This window comes from Cebidichthys violaceus, unplaced genomic scaffold, assembly GCF_023349555.1.
Source record: "Cebidichthys violaceus isolate CVI_PGR_0920_01 unplaced genomic scaffold, fCebVio1.0.p SCAF_16, whole genome shotgun sequence".
Classification (NCBI taxonomy): Eukaryota; Metazoa; Chordata; class Actinopteri; order Perciformes; family Stichaeidae; genus Cebidichthys; species Cebidichthys violaceus.
This window is the reverse complement of record NW_027176329.1, coordinates 7237663-7258249: the sequence shown is the minus strand read 5'-3', so window position 1 is coordinate 7258249 and position 20587 is coordinate 7237663. Positions and strand designations below refer to the sequence as shown.

General features: G+C 44.0%; 1 protein-coding gene across 1 annotated transcript; it reads left to right on the top strand.

The window, feature by feature from the left end:
* The first annotated feature begins 1153 nt into the window (after positions 1–1153).
* On the top strand, positions 1154–19467 carry angpt2b (angiopoietin 2b). The gene is made up of 9 exons (XM_068710966.1): positions 1154–1544; positions 6702–6857; positions 7553–7674; positions 9790–10022; positions 10545–10669; positions 13676–13777; positions 15845–16011; positions 18487–18617; positions 18877–19467. The coding sequence occupies exons 1-9, from the start codon at positions 1227–1229 to the stop codon at positions 19035–19037; spliced, it is 1515 nt and encodes a 504-aa protein (XP_068567067.1). The 5' UTR covers positions 1154–1226; the 3' UTR covers positions 19038–19467.
* Positions 19468–20587: the final 1120 nt, after the last annotated feature.

Genomic DNA, 20587 nt, shown 5'->3' with positions numbered 1-20587 from the left:
TATACTATGTAGCCTGGTAGTGCAGTTTTATAGTGCATTAGAGCTTACATTGTTTAGTGTAGAGTATACAGTGCTGCACACCGTTTACAGCGTAGCAGTGAGAAAAACATTTGTCTTAGAATGGAGCTTAATTCTAAATGGTGACACATGAAATAGTTGTTTAGCTTCTTTTTTTCCTCAGAGCTTTCAACCATATCTCAGCTTATTTTCTGAACTTTGGAAAAAAAAAAATGTTACAGAGCCTTGAGTATAATACATTCTACTACAGATCATTTGAAATCCTTTTTATTTACATTCTGAATTATTGTATTCATTAATTTATTGCACTTTTTAAAAATGCATTTTAATGCCTGTTGCAGCATCGTACTATCGGTAATTATGGTCAAGCCAATAAAGCAAACTTACATTTCAGAGAGAGAAAACGAGATATTGACAGAGAGAAAAGAAAGAGACAGTGGAAGGGAGGGAGCAAAACGTCAGAGAAAAGTTCCTAGCTCTCGCTCTTGTGGTGAGCAGTGTGCATGTTTGTAGCTTCCTCTTCTAACCTCCGCAAAAACAGGAGTACCGTAAGAGGGAGGGAGAAAGTGAAAGAGGGAAGGGTGGTTGAGTGATTATGTGCTAAGGAGTTGCGTGTGTGTGTGTGTGTGTGTGTGTTTGAAGAGGTACGCCACTCTCTCTCTTTACTAAGAGCTTACCACTTCAGCCAACATCCTGAAGCGGGCCACTCTCCACTACAACCCCTCCTCTCCCCTTTTTCCTCCAGACCAACGCTTTGGACTCCAGCTGCTTGGGAGAAGGCAGTGAGGAAGGCAACTTTTCAGAGAGAGAGATAAATGGTGAGTGAGAAGTCTGCTGTTGGGTTTCCTGGACTGGATTGTTGGAGTTACAATAGAAGGCAATCCCCCTTTCCTGTGTGTGTGTGTGTTTGTGAGTGTGTGTGTGTGTGTGTGTGTGTGTGTGTGTGTGTGTTCTGTCCGCCCTAACTGGGACAGATACAGAGACAGGAGCAGCACGAGTTGGGCTAAGAAGACAGGAGCAGTCTTGAGGGACTTTTCAACAAAAAAGACAGAAAAAAGACAGAAGATCCAAAAAGTACCAAAAGGGGGCAACCCACCTGACTCGCTTCTCTGCTCTGCCAGAGGGGAGCGACCTCCGTCTTCCCCTCTCCTCCCTCCCTCCCTCCCTTCCCTTCCCCTCTCCTCCCTCCCCTACCCCTCTCCCCTGACATGGGCCGCCCGCTGGCCCTGACCCTTGCCTACCTGGCTCACCTGCTGGCCACCGCGACCGGCTCAGAGCGCCAACAGCACCGAGTGCAGCACGGCCACTGCAGCTACACCTTCATCCTGCCCGAGGTGGAGCACTGCCATCCCTTGAAGGACTTCCAGGTGACCAACACACTCCAGAGGGATTCCCCGCCCGACGCTGAGCCTGACGCGAGCCAATTAAAGGCGGGCAAGGCCCAAACAGAGAGGCCTTCCTGGCAGGAGAGGAAGCTGGTAAATCTGGAGAGTGCCATGGAAAATAACACCCAGTGGCTGCAGAAGGTAAGGTCTCTGCCCTGTTGACTTTCTCCTCCGTCATCTGACCATTCTTACTTCACACTCTCTTCTTCTTGTCCTTTTCACACGACACACATTTTAGCCTGCAGATCTTCAAACCAAATGCTGAAAGAAAAAAAAAAAGAACGGGATGTCCACGGAATGCACATCTGTTGACGAGCTTTCATTTATTGATAAGTTCAATGCTCAGCTGGAAATTTCCTGGATGCTCGCTGTATGCATATCTGGCACCATGTCAACGCCTGGTGCATGAGTGTGTGTCTGTGTTTAACACCGCTGGGAAGCCAGAACTCCCCGCTGCATACGAGAGGAGAAAGACACTTGACCCGTGTTTCGGCTCACTAGTAAGCACAAGTTAGCTGGAAAACTTTGTGTCCCAAACTCGGCTGACATATAAATGTATATTATATAAATATGTTCCTCAGTTTATCTGCTGTAGACACATTTCAGCACGGCCGTTGGCCTTTGCGGTTCCATTTGGCTCGGATTATGACCGACTAAAATGAAATGATGCGATTAAAAGTGGCCTCACAATAGTGTTTTCATTGCTAAGGTCATCCGGGGCACAGAAACAGTGTTGAGCCATTGTCTATGACAGACTGACTGACACGCCATCCCTCCTCTCCACCCGCCTCTCCATTCTTGTCTGCATCACTCAGAATATTTATGGTATACACTAATCCTCAGGCCGATTATAAGGGTTTGTGTCGAGTGTTTAGATTGGCGGGCTGAGAGCAAACATGTTGATTATGTTTCAGGATTTTGGAAATGAGGTTTTAAGAATGCCACAGCTCCCCCCCCGTTCTGCTGTCCCTCCCCACTCTCGCCATAAAGGTTGACTGCGTTTCCTTTCCTGTCTCCTTTTTCGTTTGACACCCCGTTCCTCTCCTTCCGTCTCCTCTACTTCTATCTGGACCGCTCCGGGATGATGAATGTCTCCCATATCACACCTTGACTTGCCGACCACCAGATCGCAAACTCTTCCGTCTGTCTTGCTCTCGCTCTCTCTCGACACACACACACACACACACACACACACACACACACACACACACACACACACACACACACACACACACACACACACACACACACACACACACACACACACACGATTCCCACGTGCACACTCTGTCTGATGTCTATGAACAGGACACCTAGCTTCCATGGGAAGCAACCCAGGAGGCCTTGCTTGAGAGACAGTGTGGGGAAGAGATAGTGCCAGAGTGCACACACTTCCCCCCCATGTGTACAGTATATTATTCATGCACAGTCTGCAAAACATCACATATCGCACTCATCTTGGTCGTATTCTTTGCAGCATATTGCCTCCCGTCTCTCACTCCCTCTCCACCAGAGCTGCGATACGAGAGGCCATGGAGGAGATGCAGTTTTTATCCCTCCATCCATAGAAAAAGCTCTGCTGACGCATATCTTGCTCTGTTGCCAAGCTTCCTCCACACAACATCTGGAGTGAAGCCAAAGATCCAGCCTTTCAACAAGTTACCTCCACCCGGCCACAGTGATGCATAGACGATCGCACTGTAGGTGGGATTTCCTCATAAACACGGCAAGACCCGAGAGAGCCCCTTTTAGAAATACACAACGATATACTGACCTCTGACCTCCAGATGGCAAAGCCTTTTCAGCACCTTGTGGAGCTCATTAAGCCTTATCTGCATACATTTGGGGAGACATTTGTTATGCGGAAGAGCTTGAAATGTGGCAACTGTGTGTCGGTTTGTCTGTGAAACTTTGAGCGGTCTCACTCGAGGCTCCCCTGGGATAATATGACCCTTACTGTGAGCCTTCAACCCAAAACCCCTTGAAGGAAAACACACCAGCACACCAGCACACACACACACACACACACACACACACACACACACACACACACACACACACACACACACACACACACACACACACACACACACACACACACACGTTCCGCTGAGGAATCTCCAAGTGGACGAGTGCAACGGGACTGTATCAACGTTCCAGATTCCTTCTTTGGTGTTTCCAAGGAGGAACTAGTGTTTGTTTTCTTTTGTTCTAACCCCCAACACAGCCCCATCTAGTCCCTTTAACATTCCGCTGCCCTGAGGGATTGACAAAAAGGATGTAAGCGTGCTTTTGTTAGTGCCTCTAAGAGGCTGTGTGGATTATGGTAATGCAGAAGTATTGCATAGAGATCAAGGTGGCTGGGCCACCCTCAGGTCACCTGATTTCCTGGCCCAGTAATGTTTCATAAAGTAGGTACGTTACCCACATAACTAACAGTATTCATTTTTAAAACATTCACCCCTTTTTTGAACATTCTCAATCTATGGCCTTTGACTTGACAACTTACTCAGCCGGTCACGGCATGGTATTAATCAGTGGAGAAAAGTAACTAAGTACATTTACTCAAGTACTCTACAAATTTTAAGCAACTTTCTACTCTACTACATGCCCTTTTGCACGGAGAGTAGACCTTAACCGTTGTTAATGTTGGATTATTTTAGATTTTTCACTTAGTTTTAGCAAGTTTTGTTCTAATCTCAAAGTAATATTGATGCCTCTATCTGTAAAGTAAATGACACCATCAGCAAGAAGATGGTATGCATTAATGCGACCACTTGAAATGTTTATCTTCACACAAAAATATGATCCAATATGTGACTCAGTCTGGAGCCCTGATTGAAAAATCACATAACATAACATGTTCATCATGCTGATGTTTAGCAGTTATAACTTTTACCATGTTGAACATCTTAGTTTCTTGAGCTAGCGTGATAACATCAGTAAATCTAATGGCAATCTATCCAGTGGTTGAGCAGATGTTTTGAAATGATGGTGCTAGAGGAAAAGTGTCCTGGGTATAACCAAAGTCATTGTGACGCATCTTCTGGGAACCATGACATCCGTACAAAGTATGGTCCAAATCCATCTGTAGCTGTTGAGCTGTTTTACTTGGACAAGTGGAAATGTTGACTTGCTGGTGTCTGCACAGAATAGAATTTCATGGCAGAATTCCACTTTTTGTTCAGACTAAAGCTGTGGCTAATCCAACATCGCCTTCCTTTGATGAAACAAAAAAATAATAATCAGGAACATCTGTTTCCAAGAGCAATATCCTGGTTACTTTGGATAATCTACAGAACACTCTGTCAACCATTCTGAAAAGGACAAATTTGTTCAACAGCAACTTTCAATTAAAACGGTAAACAAATTAATTTTCTGTATATTGTATTGGGGTTGAGGCAGACATCCAAATACAAACCAAAGGCCAAGAATACATTTATCTCTGGTGAAAAGGGGGATATAGATATATCTATATCTATATCTATATATATATATAGATATATCTATATATCTATATATATATATATAGATATATCTATATATATAGATATATCTATATATCTATATATCTATATATATATATATATATATATATATATCTATATATATATATTTATTAATAAAGTTGCATTTTTCATGGAAACATAATTGTTCCTGTTCCTCACAAGCCATCCTACTGCGCTAGGCCATCATCATTTCCCAAAAACACCATGCGTATATGTTCCCCCTCTACTCTGTGATAGTAACTGAGAACAAATGTGTCTATTGGCTCGACAATTATGATATCAGGTGACACAACTGCCATGGTTTTCTCAGCACTGATCCTTACCTCTTAGACACAATACGATGGACCTGTGCTCCGTTCTAAATGTGATTTATCTGGCGGCCTAGCGCAACATGTGACAGAGCTGCAATTAATGCATTTGGCAGCGGGAGACGTAGTGCATCAAGACCGCTGGACTGAGTTCTATCACAGAAGGCTGTAATATGAACACGATGGACAGGCGACTGATAGCAGCTTCAATAAATGGGCTGATTATGGTGCGGGGATCTTCGGTTCTTCCCTTAGAGTCGGCTATAATCCGCTTTGTAATCTCTTCGTAACCTTCGTTACGGAGGGATTTTTTTCTGCTGTCTCAGTTGTCCTTAAGTAGCAAAATGTGAGAAATGTATTCATAGAGCACGACGGAGAGTTTGAATCAAAGAGGGAGATAGTGAGAGAGATCAAGAGGAAGTAAGAGACGAGAGATGCAACAACACCGATACAGATATCAGATACACCGGGCCGATACTGACTCAAATAGCCGGACATTAAATAGTAGAATTTTAATTCTTGTTTAAGTTTTTGTTAATTTGTTAAAAAGTTAGATGATCAATGTTTTAGTGAAGCCCCAAACTATTTAATTGCAGATTCATCTCTATTTGCCCGCTTAGATCGGTATTTTAATACTACATGAAATATAGAAAAAGCCCTCTCCTGTGCCAACGCATTATCATAACCCCATTCTTGTCTGAAATACACATTTGTATTGAAAAAACAATCGTATTCTCATTTGAATTCTCTTCGATTTTTGCGAATAACCACTCATTAGCCGGATACTTCTGAAAGCTTCCTCCTTAGAGACTTCATTTTCCAGTCGTGTGGTTTAACGAGTAAAGCCTGATCTGTTATCCCCACAAAAGTCATAATGTTAATATTAATGTTCTCCAGTTCGATATTCTACTTTAGGTTATTGCAATGCACAGGCCATTGACCGTTAAACGTCAAACAAATCCCCATCGTTCGCTGAAACCGACTGCATTAATAAGAGAATCTATTTATTGGAGCAAGAAGGATGCCATCCTATTTTCACTCCCTCTGCAACACATGATGGGTTTCACCAAACGCTTCTTTATCTGACCTTGTGATTGATTAGAGTGCAGGCGACTATCCCTGAAGTCCTGCACATGAATATGTGTGTGTCAGGACTGCTCTTTTTGAAATACCATTGAAACTCCTGTCGAGTGCTAAATTGTATTAATGTGCTGGTTAGTATTTGCCTGAGGTAGACCTGCGGATAGAAAGATGGTGGCAAGACACCGTCGGTGCCATAGGGGTGCTGTAATCTATGACTCCATCAAAGTACCTGAAGAAATTGAGATGAAAAAGACAGACGACTCTAGGGTTGCTACTTTCACACTGCATCAAGCTGTCAGCGAATGTATTACCTTCTAAAATATGATTATCGCCACGATGAAACGAAGGAATCTGACGTGTGGTATAATACTCTCAGAGTCGGCTTGTTCCCCTTACAGCTGGAGAACTTCATCCAGGAGAATGTGCGCTCTGGGATGGAGGAAATGAAAAGGACTGCGGTGCACACCCAGACAGCTGCCATGCTAGAAATGGGAACCAACCTCCTCAGCCAATCGGCGGAGCAGACCCGCAAACTGACAGACGTTGAGACCCAGGTGAGCCCATCGGGAAGCGTTTAAGGGATGTCATGGCCAACCTGTTTGAACAACTGTGGGGGGGGGGGGGGGGGGGGGGGGGGTCACACCCATGCAAAAACAAATGATGTTACTTGCGAAACACTTGGCGAATAGCTAAATTAAATGTAAATCAGATGTAACCCACTGAGAAGCCATGCCCAAAGGGGGCGGCTACCGCTTTTTAAAACAGCTGGTATTCGGTTCCACAGGCTCTGATTGACACAATTAATAGAACTCGGCGTCTGACAACAAGCCAATTAAAACAAAGCTCAGCAGCACAACGCAGATGTGTCTTCAGTCATGCCACAGAGCTGTTATTACAGATTGGGTTGTTTTGGTCCGCATGCTTTCTTTTGCTCTTATCAGAGTCGATGTGAAACTGCAACCTGTACAAATATCTGAGCTGCTTTTGTTACAAGTTTTTTTGTTTCATTTGCAACTTCAAAAACATGTCACAGGTGCAAGTGAGGTAATTCTTTCTCAAGTTCTCATTGTAAGATCGAAGAGTGAAGCATTATGGGCCTTGTGATGTTCTGCGCGACATTGTTTATCCCCCAGGGTGCTTTAGAGCCGCCACCCCCCAAAGTCAATCAGCCTGTCATCTCGCTCATCCATTCTTCAACACGGCACATACTGTGATAGAGTTTTTTTATTCTGTTTTCATCAATCTATAGGTGTTAAACCAGACAAGTCGCCTGGAGATACAGCTGCTCGAGTACTCGCTCTTCACTAACCGGCTGGAGAAACATATCCTCCTGCAGACTCAGGAGATCTCACGCCTCGGCGATAAAAACAGGTGAAAACAAACACGCTTCAAAAGATTATGCGGAAAGTAATTCTTTAGGCACTGCACTGTGTACAGGAACTTCACTTTCAGATCCATTATGGACCGTAAGTGGTAATTTACGAGGCACTTATTTTCTCATTTTGAACATCACAAAGTTATTTTTGCTTTTCACCTTCCAGAAAATCCCCTATCAGTCAAGCGCTGCGCTAACCTCAATGTCAAATAGCTTCTACATGGATTTTCTGTTAGCGAGTCTTCTGGTTAATGTAGATTGTGTTATTTTCTTGGTCCGTTTAGCCGCTGCTTCTCCTTTACTGATCCCAAATGAGCTGCTGCTGCGGCTGCTGTAGGAAACATTTCACACATTTCTCCTCATGAGCGTCAAACAATGTTTTCTCAGGAAAAAGCTATTTGACATTTGGTGGCAGTGCAAAATACTGTATATGTAGATTCACATGTATCCAACCAGTCCATTTCATCAAACTACCGGAAGAGAATATGTTGAATTACTCTGACAAACAGGGCACTTAACAACATAATGTGCATTGTGTAAGCATGTGTGTGTGTGTGTGTGTGTGTGTGTGTGTGTGTGTGTGTGTGTGTGTGCGCGTGTTTGCCAGTGAATAGGCCGTGCGTGCTGGGAGGGGTTTCCCATTCTTCTCTCTAGAAGCACAACGTCAACTTAGGGCCAGCAGAGGTTAGGGACAGGGTGTTGGGCGGTGTGAAAGGCAGCGGGTGTTTTCTCTCTTTGTATATCCGACTGTTTATCATTCCATCCATCTGTACCAAGTGTGACTGGTGGAACAACAGTGCCCCGGCTCCAAACACCTGTTACACATCTGGCCCTGCCCATGCCCCCTTTAGGGCCCTCGTCCTTCAATGCAAATAAATGTACACATCTTCACAAGTAAACACCGTGACGCGGCGCACCAGATTAGAAAAGGTCAAAGCAGATTTGCTGCCAAGCAGCTGTGGAATAAAAGAGGGGGCCCGTAGTGGTTTCTGGGGGGCTACTGCCGCTGATCCTTGAGGGGACGGGGGCCAGTTTTTGAACTACTGCCAACTAAAATGAGCTGAAAGACATGTTTGTTTTCACAAGCATTACATGTAAAATACTATTGGCAGGGAGCGTGGCATTTTGCGGATAGAGGGTTGAGAGCGGTCTAATAGCAAATATGTATTTCAATAATAATAAATAGCGCAATGTCATAAGCATAACAGTTTAATTGCCCAGGATGCAATGTGATATGAAAATAACATGTTTGTTTTGTAAAACCCTCTTACTGTAGAAACATTGCTGTGCCGGTCTACCGCTGCACTTTGACTGCTCCTCAAAATAAAACACACATAATGGAGAACAAATTGTGAGCTTGCTTCACCACTTTTTATGGAGTGCCCCCCCCCTCCACAAGGCAAATACGAAATTGAAGTGATGTTAAAAATGATTTGGATTGATCCGGCTTTCATTTGAGGCCACACGCTGAGTCACTTGCCTAAAGTGAGAGATTGAGGACGCACGTTTAGCGGAGCAGCTTAGCGTGGGCACGGGGCTGAAAAGTAGCTTGTTCAATCTGGGTGGCTGGATTGTTTCAATAAATAACTGCTGCACAGTCGTTAGTCAAAGCCATAAAGATCAGGCTGCAGGGATTTATGATCTTCATTTGGAAGTGGGGGGTGTGGCACTTCTCTCTCACACACACACACACACACACACACACACACACACACACACACACACACACACACACACACACACAGTCAGATTGTTGCCTGAAGGCTGTGATCGAGAGGCTTAAGATGCAGGCCCATCTGCTGCAGCAGTACAGGTGTTTATATGATGTTACAACGAGCCTGTCGCACCGATGTCTATTAGTCATCATCATGTAAATGTGCAAGTTTGCGCAACCTCCGCTGAGATAGGTACATGTCGAACAGATGCATTTTCCGTGTAATCCTCCGCCACCCATAACATCCAAGAGGCATCTCAGACACTTGATATAGTGTTACGTCTTCCGGTTTTCACTTTTAGGAAAATAAGCCAATACCACACACACACACACACACACACACACACACACACACACACACTTAATGCTTTTTTTTTTTGTTGTTGGTCTTTGCTAGTTTTCTGGAACAGAGGCTCTTGGCGCTGGAGGCCCGGTACGGGAAGGAGCTGCAGGGCTTGCAGAGCGAGAAGCAGCAGCTTCAGCAGCTTGTGGAGAGGCAGAGTCGACTGGTCGGTCAGCTCCAGGGTGAACTGGTCAGCTCCACGCTCAACAGCACCTTGCTACAGAGGCAGCAGGCCGTGCTCACAGACACTGTGCAGCAGCTGCTGGCTATGGTCAACCACTGCAACGGTGAGGCCGAGGCAGTGTGCTGGTTTTTCTGCATGTGCAAAATACACATTTGCATGATGAAAACATCATGTAGGTTCAACAGAGATTAACAAATAATACTCAATATGAAATCGAGGACAGAGCTCTCACTTGCTAGTATTTAGCATACAATTCTATATTGCATTCCTATGATTCATTACCTGCTTCCTGCAAAAAAAAAGACTAAAGCATCAATAAACACCAGAATTTAATTTAGGCAAAAGATGAGATCTACAGCATTTAAATTAATGAGCATGAGATTTATGATTTAGGCTAAAAATAAATAAATAAATAAATAAAAAAATACTAAATGAAAAATATCACCTAGAACAGCTTGTATTTCAAATCCGAGACACACTACGCGCATGCATGCGCTACAGATATTGCAGGCTATAAGCCAGGGCTTAGCATTACAAGATATCTCACATATGGGGTTGGGATTGGTTTGCAAAGCGCCTAAGGTTGCCATCTGTAAATAAATTGTCTGCGTCATGTTTTTCGCAGAAGTCGTCAATACGCCCAAGGAGGAGCCGCTTAGTTTCAGGGACTGTGCGGAGATCCTGCGATCCGGAGTGACAGAGAGTGGAATATACGGCATACGCCTCCCTAACTCTACGCACACTGTCAAGGTAGTGAGGCTTTAAAGGTCCTCGGCCTTTTCTTTGCAAATATCACCTAACCGACTGTGACACAGTTTCTGTTTAGACATTTTACCCATTTGTCTGTCAGTATTTAACACTGGGATCATTTATTTCTGCCCAGCCTGCGTAACGTCAAGCTGGTACACGCTGCATAATGACATTCTGACGGGCTTATTAATGCTTTTTCGGACGCAGGAAACACTGGAAAAAAAAAAACTAGTCCGACGTAATGGTAATGTGCAAAGGGGGCTTTGGGTAAAGAGGTGGATGGAAATGCCATGCTGGGTTACAGAGGGCCAAAATAATAAGCAACAGGAGCGTTATGCCCCACGGGCTTCATGGTGAGCGAGCGTGCTCTGCTGAATGCAAAGTCAGAAAAGCTTACGAGGAACCTCCGCTGACCTGAAGCAGCTAGCCCTTGCTAAGTCAACCGTGCCCCCCCCCCCCACCCCCCACCAGCAGGCTATCCCTTCTTTGAATACAAGCTAGCATTCCTGGCTGGCTTCTTCACTCTCAGAGTTACCACACAAAAAGATAGACAGCAGTGAAGCAGTTTGCTTTTGTGTGTGTGTGTGTGTGTGTGTGTGTGTGTGTGTGTGTGTGTGTGTGTGTGTGTGTGTGTGTGTGTGTTATTCATTACTTTCAGTCTACTTTGCTGGTTTGGCACCATCTCCGACCGCCTGTGTTTTCCCCTGTTCTTCCTCTTCATTTCCTGTGGGCAAGGCAGCCAGGTGTTGGCCACTGGTGCCATGTGTTTCCTGCCAACTAGGGCCAATGTGCATTTCCACTGATGCAAGTTAGTGCTCCCCAAATCCTCGCTGCTTTCAATCTATGCCATCTAGTTCCAATGTGGCTGGCAATCTGGGTGGCTGCGTGAAAAGTGGGGCAGATACAAATTGCCCTGTTTTCAAAGCAGAGAGCGGGTTTTCTCTGCTGAACAAGTGACAAAAAGCATGCACACATCTTTTAATCACCGGGGATGTGAATAATGATGCTGTTTACAAACCAAATAATGAATAGTTTGGATCGGCTTCTTTTAAAAAAAAAAATATTTCATAACTCTGTTGTGCATGCTTTTGAGAGCTAGATTATGCTAAGGGCTCATAACATTAAACACATTAGGGCTCTTCTCGAAGCACACATTGTGATTCAACAACTGTGTCCCCTGAAAGCCGGAGCCACAGCATAATATGACAAAAGTACTGCTTAAATTGTCTGGATTTTTGCATTTCATTCTAATGGGTTTGTCTTTAACTGACTCCTTGGCTAATAATAATTGAATGGAGTATTAAATATGGATCTGGTCTGAATCAGAAGAACGACGACATTTGGGAAAAGGCTTAACTTAATCTATTTCAAGACCCTGTTTTTGTATTCAGTGTGATTCCTTTAAGGCCAGAACATTAGCTTAATGTGGCGGAGAATAAGCGCAGCATGTTGCCGCTCTACTCTGCTTTCAGAGGTAAAGGACCTGAGTGCCTTTTGACCCTGATTTAGCTTTCCTGTTCTGGAGACTTTCATTTGATTTCTAGCAGAAAATAGCCACTTGAGTTGCCGTCCGCATACCAGCACTCTTGGGGGGGGGGGGGGGGGGGGGGGGGTTGTGTGGTGGACAACATTCAAGCAACCAGACAAGTGAATCCATTTTGACTCGTCAGTAATTGACCAAATTGCAGGTTGTAGAGGTTGTTTTTGAGTCAGGAGTGTCGCTGACAATAGGGTTGAGTGATACGGCCAAAATATTCTAACCTGGGTCATTCCATACCTCGAAAACGATTTCACGATACAGCAAGTACTTCAATAAATGAGTAGTCTGTATGAATCCATATGCTGATGAATATGTATGTATAGGCCTACTCCTGTGTGAAGGAAATACTGGAGTTAGTATGTGCTCGTTATTATCAATTTAGATAACTTAATTGTGTGTCACAATATCTCTCTATGATAGCGTATGCCTCCATTGAAAAACAGTAAATGATCATATTGAATTATTGCCCCAGCCCTATATCTATAATTTGAGGTGACAATATTGCGTAGTAATCATTTTGAGATTGAAACAAAGTCCCACCCTGTAGCCTTGAAGTATGCACACTGAATACACTGCAATTCAAAAAGGACCTAATCTCACCACCCACGGGGGAAAAAAGCACACAGTCATGTCATCACGATACAAGAGGAGCTGGAACACGTCCAGTCAAACACCGCAAATATGGAAAACAAGTCCCTAAACAAGTCTACATTTCCAATTCTGTCACTAGATGAACGAGTGCAACCCAGTCCTTTGTGGTCTCCCAAACATATCTATTGTTATACATAATGGCAATATGTGAAGCCAAGTAAGAAAGAAAACAATGTATGGAACCAAAAACCAAGAAGTCTCCTCCTCAACCCCCGCTTTCCTTCCCACCTGGGACACATTATGAAAGGTGTCATCTTAACTCTGCAGTTCTCCTCCCTGCTCACTGTTTGGGTTTTTTACCCCCCCAAAAATGTACTGTTTAGGTTCAGTTTCAACCAACCTTGTTTCCTATAGCAGCAGGTAGTTGTTTGCTAGTGAAAAGGCTCTGCTATACCCACTACACACTTGGCCCAGGGCCAATCAACTGTAAGCTGGTTAACGCAGCGGGGCATTTGGCCGCTACAGAGCCGGATATTTCCCACAGCAGCTGTGGAGATCAAGGGAGGCTGAATATTGGACTCACACTTGCCAACGTGGCTCGAAACACAACTCCGAAATAATGTTGTGTATCTGGTGAATGTGTAAAATGATTGTGGCGAAAATCAAATGGTGGTGATAATATTTAAATGTTGTGTTTACCACTTGTGGCAAAAACAATCAATTATTGGGAAATATAGCTTCCCAATTTGATCAGGGCATATTTTATGATCAACTAAGTATAGAAAGCAAAGAATGTGACCAAGCATAAGATTACGACACCTTTTTTCCAGTATTAAAATCATAAGATATGTTGTATTCTGCCTTCATTTCCACAGGTGTTCTGCGACATGAAGACTCGAGGCGGTGGGTGGACCGTGCTGCAGCACCGGAGAAACGGCTCTGTGAACTTCCACCGTGGCTGGACGGACTACAAAATGGTGAGTTCTGTGGGTTAAAGGTCACCCTTATCAGCATAGACGGTATGGATCGGTGTTGTGGGACTGGACAGGAGGTTCCAATAACCTTCCATGGGTGATTTGGCGCTGAGAGGCGTGGGATACCGGCTGGCCTGTGATCCCAGGTGACCTGCGGTTGTTGTGTTTGGCCGGCCCTCGTGTGCTCCACCAACCCCCGTGTTATTGCACCTGCTCTCTTTCCCTCTCCCCGTCATACTCCCACACACCCATATACACACACGTTTATACACACACACACACACACACATGTCATGCACTTCAATGACACACAGAGCACTACTGTTTGTACCCATCCTTAATCACAATAGCTTTTGGAAGGGAATGCTTGTGTAGCGATGAAAGTAACAGCATTTCAAGCTCCGGAAAACTGGATCTAATAAAGTTGTACATGAGAGACTGTGAAGTTGTCAAGCGTGTTTTAACACTTTTGGCTTTTTTGTTTTGTTTGGACTTACATTAAGATGATGTTTTTTTTCTGAACCTCATCACAAAGGTTTCTCAATCGAATCAAAGTTCCGTTCGCGCAATAGAGAAAAAAAACAAATGCTTGCGGGCCTTTCCGACCGTGTTGAATGACAACAGAACAAATGAGAGAGGCTAGTTTGGGACTGAGCGGAGTAGCAATTTTGTCTTCGACCCACGCCAACAAATCAGTTGCTCCAGCTCAGACTGAAAATAGAATGGAGAGAAGACCGTGACTGCAAACGGAAGGCGAGAGACAAAAAAAAAAAAGAAAAAGCTCAACAAAACTCGTTCAAGAACAATATTTTTACAAGTGGATGATAAATATTTGGTTCCAGTTGGGGGCGTGGGAGCACAGGGGCCCTGTAGATGGCATAATAATAACGTGTGTACTAAAATGCTTCACTGCCTCAGCCCACACTCCGTATTCTCAGAAACTGTGGGCAGTGCTGATCAAGTGTTGCAACCGGACCTTGCTGGTCAAATGACAGATGCACCGAGGCTCTAATATTTATCCCCTCTCGCTGAAGACTGAGGATTCAGAGGTAAACGAGGAGAAGATGTTCTTCTGATAGACTGAACAACGCATGCGTAATATAGGGCTGGGCAATATGACAGAACTCTGCTATCCTACAGGTCATTTCATATCTTGATAACTTTATATCACAATATAGAATGTTTTCTGGTAATTCAATAACTAAATAATCTGTATCAAATAACCTCATGCTAAACCCTATTTTTTATACTTCTGTGTAAATTCAATACTCGACAAATGAAAAGTATTGAGTTATTTATTAAGAACTTGCAAAATGAACAACCGTTTCTAGTGAAATTATAGAAGAAAATAAAAATAAATACAGGCTGAGCTGATATTTAATTCCCTTCAACCTGTTACATCATCTGACAGTGACTCCTGCTGCAGAGTCCTTGACACCCGTTACTTTATATTCCAAACCCACACTGTCTAATGCACAAATAATTGATACAATGAATGTAAAGCTGCCAAAGCAGCTTCAATGTTCATCTCTGAACTCTGCTGGATGAATAAATATAACTCATAGAAAACATATTCAATAAATAAAAGGATGATGGAGAATGCTGCCTAACAAATTCAAAATCTCCCATTGGCATAATTGTCTGAGGTCTCAATCAATACACACTGCTGTGAAAACGGTGCATGCAGTAAATTAAACAATACATGAAATTAGACCTATTACAGTGTTCATATAACTCATTTTAAAGAAATAAATGATAAACTCCTATTAGGTTCGGTGTGCAACAAAATAGAGGTACATTTTGTGTTGGTTGCACAGACAGAACATTTGTAGGGTATTACGGTAAAATTAAAGTCTCAGTTGACTGGCCCATTGCGTTGAGAGTGGAGTATTTCTCTTCATAAACTCAGTGGGCTGTCTAAGTCCATCACGGTGATAAATGTGACTTCTTAAGTTCAGGGTCATTTTCATAAGAACTACAGAAACACTTGGCAGGTCTGTGGTAAAGAAAACAACCCCCTTGTTAGAATAGTTTCTTGTTCCATTGTTTCTCTGTCTGTGTCTAATCCAGGGCTTTGGAGAGCCGTCTGGGGAACACTGGCTGGGGAATGATATCATCCACAAGCTGACCAGCTCCCAAGAATACAGTCTGCATGTCCAGCTGAAGGACAGAGAGGGGAATGAAGCGTTCTCACACTACGACCGCTTCTCCATAGAGGGAGAGGACAACAGCTACAGGTACCAGCGTCACACACACACACACACACACACACACCACATTAATTCATTACATAAGAAATAACATTTAAATCCTCCTATTAAAGTGTTCGGCATATCTCAGTATATGACAGAATGCTGAACTAAAACACTTCATGTACACTCGGGTCTCCAATTAAAAGATTTCACTTCGTCAGAAATCAGACATGAAGGGGACTATAATGACGGTGCTTTATTTAAGTGTTTTATTAAGAGCCTTCTAATGTGAAATGCATTATTGCGATGCAGTAACACCCATTCTATCGTCGCCTTCCCTCCGGCTGCGAGGCTCTTAATATCACGACGGATTAGAAACCGTTATTGACAGTTCAAGCTCACTTCTATTTCGTCGTTCTCTAAGCACGGAGGTGAAGGAACCAGTTTTCTCTTTTTAAGATTGTCGTTCAGAAGGATGAGCTCAGCAGAAGGCACGCAGCCACTGTTGTCTGGCTCCATTCTTCTCCTCCCATCGCTGTGGCTACCACTGCCCCTGAAACCCTCCACTGGAGTATTACAGGAACGCCAAGCAGTAAAGCCCCCCCCCCCGCCAGGAACTGACAACTCAAACCAAGCTCCTCAGTAACCTTGCAATCACTAACAAGATGATGCGTGGGCGTGCTGAAGCCGTGCTATAAAATATGTTTGCTAGATTTCATATAAATGAACAGGTATTTACCCGTGTTTTGTGAAAGTTCTTGCAGATTGATGCTCTGAGAGATGACAAATCATAATCATATGTGGGTGGGTGTTTTCCAAGATCCCTAATAGTGCAGCAAATTGCATTTGCCCTCGTTTGTTCTACATAATTAGCGCGGTGAACCTGAATGTTTCACGGGTTTTTGCCGCAGGCTACACTGCGTGAGATGAAGCACCTGAATGAATATAATCACCTCTGAAGCTTGGCTAGCTCTGAGATCATGTTCCGTTGTAACTAGTTCAATATGTACCAGCTTTACTAGCATGCTAGAGATGCTGGCTTCATCCGCGGGTTTAAATTAAAACTCCCCAGCCAGAGCTGTGGCGCTGCACAGCCTGCCAGCCAAAGCAATCCACCTCCTCAGCCGCATCCAGTGTGCTCCCTAAAGCAACATGGAAGTCTCACAACATTATTCATACATTCATAATCAGCATGGAAGACCACTTCCCACTGAGGTGGCCCGTCTTGGAGTAAAACCAACGGCATCCCTTTTAATGTAACGGTATGTTTGTCATTAAAGGATGCAATAACAATATGAAAAGACAGTCACTATGAAAAGGACTAGTCTGTGGTCTGCGGTGTCGGTGGAATAGCGGAACTAATACATCTGGAAGTCATGGCTAATGCAAAAGTTCTGCAGAGTAAGAAGAGCTGGCTCCAGTAGGATATCATGTAGCCTGTGGTTCGCCACCTTGTCTAATTTGATAGTTTTTAATTGTCCTCCACATTTCTCCCAACATAAATATCCCTTCATGTATTATTCCAGCCCGCTCTGCTATTCCATTATTATTTGACCGTCCATCCACGGCCATTTCAAACCCCCCCTCCCTCTCTCTCTCAGCACCTCATGATGTGTTTGCCCTGCCTTTGTGAACTTACAAATTCAAGAGGAGGATCCTTCATTTAGTCATCACAGACAGCGTGCCCCCCGGCGCCGGAGCGGTGTCACATAACTCAGGGGGAGAGTCCGGTACTAACTAGACAGAATGGCAGGGCAGGGAGAGGCCAGTCAACAGGGCTGACCTCCTCGTCCACCCCACTGAACACACACACACACACACACACACACACACACACACACACACACACACACACACACACACACACACACACACACACACACACACACACACACACACACATTGCTGGGGACGCTGTATATATTTAATTGAGCGAATCAATTAGATTTGTGCAGAGGTCACGTTCAGACTGCTTGGGTTGTTTTCAGAAAGCACCACATGGAGGAAAAATAATGAGCAGTTCCTTTATGTTAGTTTTGTCTTGATGCTTGGCAACAATGGGAACCTGGGGGGGGGGGGGGGGGGGCACCTTGTGTTAAAAAGTATTGTACACATATTAAACAGGCTATGATTTCCTCCAGTGGTTTACAGGTGGTTATAACTGGTTATTCTTTGATTACTTTAATTTATCTTTATTATCTGTGATCGTGAAATAATTCATTTTTTTACTTTTTTTTTTGATGTAATACTGCACAAGGCTCAGCTCCACAGACTTCGAAATGACAAGATGGATCTGCAGTAGAGAGCATTGGGTCTTGCCCTACTTTAGATGATTTCAGAAAAAGAAACGGTTTTCGGGGCCGTAACAGCTCACTGCCATGTGGAGCTGCCAACAAGCACAGTTGCCCAACACAGCGTTAAATAATGAAAGTTGCCCATGGGCTGAGCTTTCTTTTCCGCTGAAATCCTTTGCTCTTTTTTTTTTTTTTTTTTTTTTTACTGCTCTCTCAAAAACTGCAGCCTTCACGCCGAGGGCTTCAGCGGCACAGCTGGACGGACCAGCAGCCTCTCCCACACCGGCACCCAATTCAGCACCAAGGACAGAGACAACGACCGCTGCACCTGCAAGTGTGCCCAACTCGCCTCTGGAGGTACGCAGCTTCCAACTTCTTCTACCCCCCCCCCCCCCCCCCCCCCGTCTCAATCTGTCCGTCCTTGTAACGCATCGTGTTAAACATTCCTATCCACCCCACTTGTAAATGTCCAAAAAAGTGCATTTCATTTCCCCCCTCTGCACCAATATAAAGTTACTGCTGACTTACAGCTGTGCGTTTGGGTGTTACATTTCATGGGCTTGAATTTAATTCATTCGGACTTTTTCCCTTGAACTCTGGCACACTCCCGCTCCAGGTTGGTGGTTTGAGGCTTGCGGTCCGTCCAACCTGAACGGCATATATTACCCGAGCTCCTCCAGCGTGGTCCGCTACAACGGCATCAAGTGGTACTACTGGAAGGGTCCGAATCTGATGGGTACCATGACAAGCATGATGGTGCGCCCGGCAAACTTCTGACGGGCGCGACGCGATCCGTGATGCCAGATTCTCGAGTCAGTGTCGCACTCTGATGAATAACATGAACAATATCCTGGGAAATGGTATATTTGGGGAAGGAAATCTGTATCCCACTGTTGGTGGTTTTAGCTTCTGGACATCTTGGAGTGGGGCTTTAGCGATGGCCTGGGGACATGTGTGGACTCTCAGCTCTCAGAGACTGTGGTTGAAGGGAGTGACAATATCTATTCACAAACGGTGTCCAGACTGTACTTCAGGATCTGACAGAGGAAGAGGGTATGAACTTTGCTACAGATGACCAAAAACAACTGATCACACCAGATTATGTTATGACCAGTTACTCAATTCAAATCAAATGCAACTGCTTAATGGATACACCTTTAGAGACACTATCTCAATACCTACTTTTTACATTAAACTGTGAAAACCTGCTCTGTGTTTGTCTGTTTGCTGTAAATAAATGCGACCAAACTGCAATCATTTTCAGACACAGCCTCGTATAAAGTTTAGAGAAAAATAATCTACTATGAAGTCTTAACTTCACACTAACTGATCTTAGTATGTTTCATATATGTGATGTCTGATATAATTCTCCTATGCAATACCTTGATTGTAACTTTATTCCAGAAGCATTTTCAGACTGTAAAATGCCAGGACTTGTTCAGAACTATAGTCCCAGTCCATACACACTATAAAGGTAAGATAACCTACAGTGGCTTCAGTGGTTTACCACTGTTAATAAAACAACACCATAAAGTACAGCCACAATAACAGGCTTTGCCCTTTGCTGTATCTTCCACAGGGCTTTTCAGAATGAAATATCCCCAATTTTTCACGGGCACAGCTCTCGTAAATCTTTATTTGTGAGAGATTTCGTTCATAAAAGCACATCATGCACTTTCACTGGTGTGATTTACTTTCAAAAGTGAAACATTTTGTAATACACCCTGGAACAAAGTCGTAAATTCAATGTTTGTTTTGTTGAAACAATAAATTCATATAAATCTTCGGTGTCTATAATCCACAGTTCCAGGTGCTTGTTACCATGTGAGCTACATAAACTCCAACAAGCCCCACATGCTGGACTCAGGAAGTCAGATGGGAACTGCCGACCATTGATCTGATGAATCATCCAATAACAGCGGTCCCTGTGGTCCCTATTAGAAAGCGGATGGGTTTCACCTCGACTAACTATGATCTGGATATGCCGGTGTAGGCTGGGGACATGAGCCGTGTGCTAACTGGAAGATAACGCGCACGTTGGCCGGCCTAGTCGGTAACATCTGCTAATTGTTGTGCTTCGTTCAATAAAGGACAGACAGAACACTTAAAAGATCTCATCTTCCATGACTGATGCAACTCCCAGGAGTCCCGTCTGACTGCTGCCAATTTAATACAACTGCAGAAATGAGAAATTAAGCTTAATGAAATGTCAGCCAGGTCTCTGTGTTTTCAAATGTCCTGCTTATTCAAATCAATGCCAGAGGTACGCTGAACAAAAACGGATAATTCTTGTTTTTTTCTCCCACAAATAAATAGCTTAAATAAAT

Bases quoted from the DNA above. Each gene is read 5' to 3' on its own strand.
- angpt2b (XM_068710966.1), top strand. From the start codon at position 1,227: ATGGGCCGCCCGCTGGCCCTGACCCTTGCCTACCTGGCTCACCTGCTG. The intron at 1,545-6,701 runs GTAAGGTCTCTG...TTCCCCTTACAG, and splicing joins ACACCCAGTGGCTGCAGAAG to CTGGAGAACTTCATCCAGGA. The intron at 7,675-9,789 runs GTGAAAACAAAC...GGTCTTTGCTAG, and splicing joins CGCCTCGGCGATAAAAACAG to TTTTCTGGAACAGAGGCTCT.